Here is a 4,598-nt window from a genome sequence, read left to right as displayed (position 1 = left end):
GCGTGGATTTTTTAAAAATATTTTTTTCGAGTGTATCAATAGGCGTGGATTTTTTAAAAAATATTTTTTTCGAGTGTATCAATAGGCGTGGATTTTTTAAAAAATATTTTTTTCGAGTGTATCAATAGGCGTGGATTTTTTAAAAATATTTTTTTCGAGTGTATCAATAGGCGTGGATTTTTTAAAAATATTTTTTTCGAGTGTATCAATAGGCGTGGATTTTTTAAAAATATTTTTTTCGAGTGTATCAATAGGCGTGGATTTTTTAAAAATATTTTTTTCGAGTGTATCAATGGGCGTGGATTTTTTAAAAATATTTTTTTCGAGTGTATCAATAGGCGTGGATTTTTTAAAAATATTTTTTTCGAGTGTATCAATAGGCGTGGATTTTTTAAAAATATTTTTTTCGAGTGTATCAATAGGCGTGGATTCTTTTCGAGTGTATAAATAGGCGTGGATTCTTTTCGAGTGTATAAATAGGCGTGGATTTTTTTCGGGTGTATCAATAGGCGTGGATTTTTTTCGAGTGTATCAAAAGGCTTGTATCGATAGGCGTGGATTTTTTTGAGTGTATCAGTAGGCGTTGATTTTTTTTCGAGTGTATCAATAGGAGTGGATTTTTTTCGGGTGTACCAATAATCGTGGATTCTTTTTCGAGTGTATCAATAGGAGTGGATTTTTTAAAAATATTTTTTCGAGTGTATCAATAGGTGTGGATTTTTTTTTTTCGAGTGAATCAATAGGCGTGGATTTTTTTCGAGTATATCAATAGGCGTGGATTTTTTCCAGTGTATCAATAGGCGTGGATTTTTTAAAAATATTTTTTCAAAGGCGTGGATTTTTTACAAATATTTTTTTCGAGTGTACTAACATTTTTTTCTTTCCAGTCCAAGCCCGCACAGTCCTCTGGTATCTGGTATTTTTCGGCTTTGCCCTAAATTATATGATACGCATCAATTTGAATATTGCCATTGTGGAAATGGTAGTACAAGCCAACACCCGGTCTCTGGGCAAAGATGCACAAGAACCAGCAGATCATCAATTAGTATCTAGCACATATGAGGATTTGAGTGTTACTAATAGCTCCAATGGACTCATTTATTTTAATATGGAACTACCAGAATTTTGGAATGAATCAGCGGAGCAGGTAAGTAAATGTGACCCCAAAGTCCAAAAAGCCTCACTGTAGCTGCTCTATAAAATCGTATATAAGGACTCCCTTCAAAAAACGTCTATAAAGACACCCTAATGGGCTCATCTATAAAGTATCCCTCAATAGTCTCAATAAGGACACCTCAAGAGCTCCCATATAAAGACTCCCTCTAGAGCCCGCCTTAAAAGTCTCACTGCAGATTCTATAAAAAGAACTCCCTCCCAAAGCTCGTCGTACAAAAATTTCTTCTCGGACTCCTCTATAAAGACACCTTCCAGAGCACACCAATAAATACTACCTACACAGCTCTTCTATAAAGACTCCCTCCAGTTTGTCTATAAATATTTCCTCTAGAGCTCGTCTATCAAAATTCCTTCTAGTCTATCGCTCGTCGATAAAGACTCCCTCTATCGCTCGTCGATAAAGACTCCCTCTATCGCTCTTCGATAAAGTCTCCCTCTATCGCTCGTCTATAAAGACTCCCTCTATCGCTCGTCGATAAAGACTCCCTCTATCGCTCGTCGATAAAGACTCCCTCTATCGCTCGTCGATAAAGACTCCCTCTATCGCTCGTCGATAAAGACTCCCTCTATCGCTCGTCTATAAAGACTCCCTCTATCGCTCGTCTATAAAGACCCCCTCTTCAAGCTCGTCTATAAAGACTCCCTCTATCGCTCGTCTATAAAGACCCCCTCTTCAAGCTCGTCTATAAAGACTCCCTCTATCGCTCGTCTATAAAGACTCCCTCTACCGCTCGTCGATAAAGACTCCCTCTATCGCTCGTCGATAAAGACTCCCTCTATCGCTCGTCTATAAAGACTCCCTCTATCGCTCGTCTATAAAGATTCCCTCTATTGCTCGTCTATAAAGACTCCCTCTATCGCTCGTCGATAAAGACTCCCTCTATCGCTCGTCGATAAAGACTCCCTCTATCGCTCGTCTATAAAGACACCCTCTATCGCTCGTCTATAAAGACTCCCTCTATCGCTCGTCTATAAAGACTCCCTCTTCAAGCTCGTCTATAAAGACTCCCTCTATCGCTCGTCTATAAAGACTCCCTCTATCGCTCGTCTATAAAGATTCCCTCTATCGCTCGTCTATAAAGCCTCCCTCTATCGCTCGTCTACAAAGACTCCCTCTATCGCTCGTCTATAAAGACTCCCTCTATCGATCGTCGATAAAGACTCCTTCTATTGCTCGTCTATAAAGACTCCCTTTATCGCTCGTCTATAAAACCTCCCTCTATCGATCGTCTACAAAGACTCCCTCTATCGCTCGTCTATAAAGTCTCGCTCCGGCTCCTCAATAAAAACCTCTTTCTGTTCATGGGTGAAGCATACTTTTAGGCCCTGAACTCAATATTCCGATCAGCTGTTTACTTCCGATTTTAAAATGTAAACCATTATTTATTCACAGGTAACATCCGATCAACCCTCTGGTTTCAATTGGAATGAATACGAACAAGGTCTGGTATTGGGTTCATTTTTCTGGGCCCACTGGATCAGCCAAATACCCGGTGGTATATGGGGTAGAAAATATGGCACTAAATTGGTATTTGGTCTCGCCAATGGTATCGGATGTTGGTTATGTTTTCTAATACCAGCTGCGGCCCATTGGGATTATAGGGCCCTTATTGTGCTAAGGGTCGTGCAGGGCCTTGTGGCGGTAAGTATTTTGACCTCTTAGAAAGAAATATTACCAATTTATTTTTTGTCTTTTCTCAGGGCCTTGCCTGGCCCTCCATGCATGTGCTGACCGGCAAATGGATACCGCCCAATGAACGCAGTAAATTCGTGACCGCCTATTTGGGTAATTCGGTGGGTGTGGCTGCCTTTTATCCTCTCTTCGGTTTTGTAATGCATTGGGCATCATGGCCATGGGTATTTCATATTTCCGGTATTTTGGGTGTCATATGGTGGTTGGGATGGCAATATTTTGTATATGATTCGCCAGCTCAACATCCTCGAATAAGTGCTTCGGAGGTTAGCTATATTGAAAAGTCATTGGGTGAAAGTGTGGATAATGAGACCAATGTTCGAACCCCATGGAGGGCATTACTACTCTCACGACCCGTATGGATGAATGTCATCGCCCAATGGGGTAGTATATGGGGTCTATTTACGCTGATGACCCAGGCTCCAACCTATTTTCGGGTACTACACAATTGGAATATTCAAACGGTAAGTTGGGAGGGGAGGGGGGAACAGAGATTTGGAAGTTATATTTTTTTAATATTTGGAATTTTTTTCTCTCCAGACGGGTATATTATCGGGTTTGCCCCACTTGATGCGCATACTCTTTGCCATTGGATTTTCCTTCTTTGCCGATTATCTGCTGAAGACGGAGAAAATGAGTCGTACGAATATACGGAAATTGGCAACAACATTTTGTAAGTGAATCGACAGACATATCCAGTCCTGGAAAGAAAAAAATACCTCAGGAACTGAGGTCTGACATTTTCTATAGAAAAAAAATTACTCAAGGAACAGAGGTTGGATTATTTTCTATAGAAAAAACAACCTCCGTAACTGAGGTCGGATTTTTTCTTATAGAAAAAAAAAACTTGAGAAACTGAGGTCGGATTTTTCCTATTGGAGAAAGTAATCTCCGGACCTATGGTCGGATTTCTCCTATTGGAAAAAGTAATCTCAGGACCGACCTCAGGTCCTGAGATATTTCCTATTTTCTATAGAAAAAATAACCTCCGCAACTGAGGTCGGATTTTTTATAGAAAAAATAACATCCGCAACTGAGGTTGGGTTTTGTCTCAGGAAGTGAGTTTAACTAACTAAATAAAAACTTGCAACTGAGGTCGGATTTTTTCTATAGAAAAAATAACCTAAGGTGGATTCTTTTCTCAGGACGTGAGGTCGGATTTTGTCTATAATAAAAAATAGCCTTAGTAATCCGAGTTCGAATTTTTTTTCTGTAGAAAAAAATTAAAATAAATAATGTTTCTCTCCTCCCTTCCAGGTTGCATCATCAAAGGTCTGGTCGTTGTGACCCTGGCCTATTTCGGACAAAATGCCACGGCGGCCATTGTCCTCTACAGTGTGGCCACAATGTTTCATGGTGCAGTGTCATCGGGTTCATTGGCCTCTATGGTCGATATTACACCAAATTTTGCCGGCATTGTAATGGGTCTGAGTAGTATGATTGGTGTACTGCCGGGTTTCATATCACCCTATATTGTGGGTCTAATAACGCTGGATAATGTGAGTGATTTGAAAAAGGGATCCAGGAAAAATATTTTCATTTATTGTCTTCTTTCAATTTTCAGCAAACCTTTGAAGCCTGGAAATATGTCTTTCTCCTTGCGGCCTCCATGCTATTGGGCAGTGGTATCCTGTATGTGGCCTTTGCCGATTCGACACTGCAAAAATGGAATGATTATAAGGCACGGGAGAACAGTGATGATGAGGAATCAAGGAATGAGGTTCGGTAG

At 40.2% G+C, this 4,598-nt stretch overlaps 1 protein-coding gene across 1 annotated transcript; it reads left to right on the top strand.

Moving 5' to 3' along the window:
• Positions 1–887: 887 nt before the first annotated feature.
• Positions 888–4,598, top strand: LOC133328887 (sialin-like; the record flags this gene model as incomplete). Its single annotated transcript, XM_061537397.1, has 6 exons — positions 888–1,147; positions 2,570–2,818; positions 2,878–3,333; positions 3,410–3,542; positions 4,127–4,368; positions 4,434–4,598. Coding segments are annotated over 6 exons (1,505 nt in total), but the record flags the coding sequence as incomplete, so codon positions are not given.

Source organism: Musca vetustissima, unplaced genomic scaffold (assembly GCF_032173495.1).
Source record: "Musca vetustissima isolate MV318-11 ecotype Yass unplaced genomic scaffold, APGP_CSIRO_Mvet_v1 utg317391, whole genome shotgun sequence".
Taxonomy (NCBI): domain Eukaryota; kingdom Metazoa; phylum Arthropoda; class Insecta; order Diptera; family Muscidae; genus Musca; species Musca vetustissima.
This window is presented reverse-complemented; position numbering and strand designations above follow the sequence as displayed.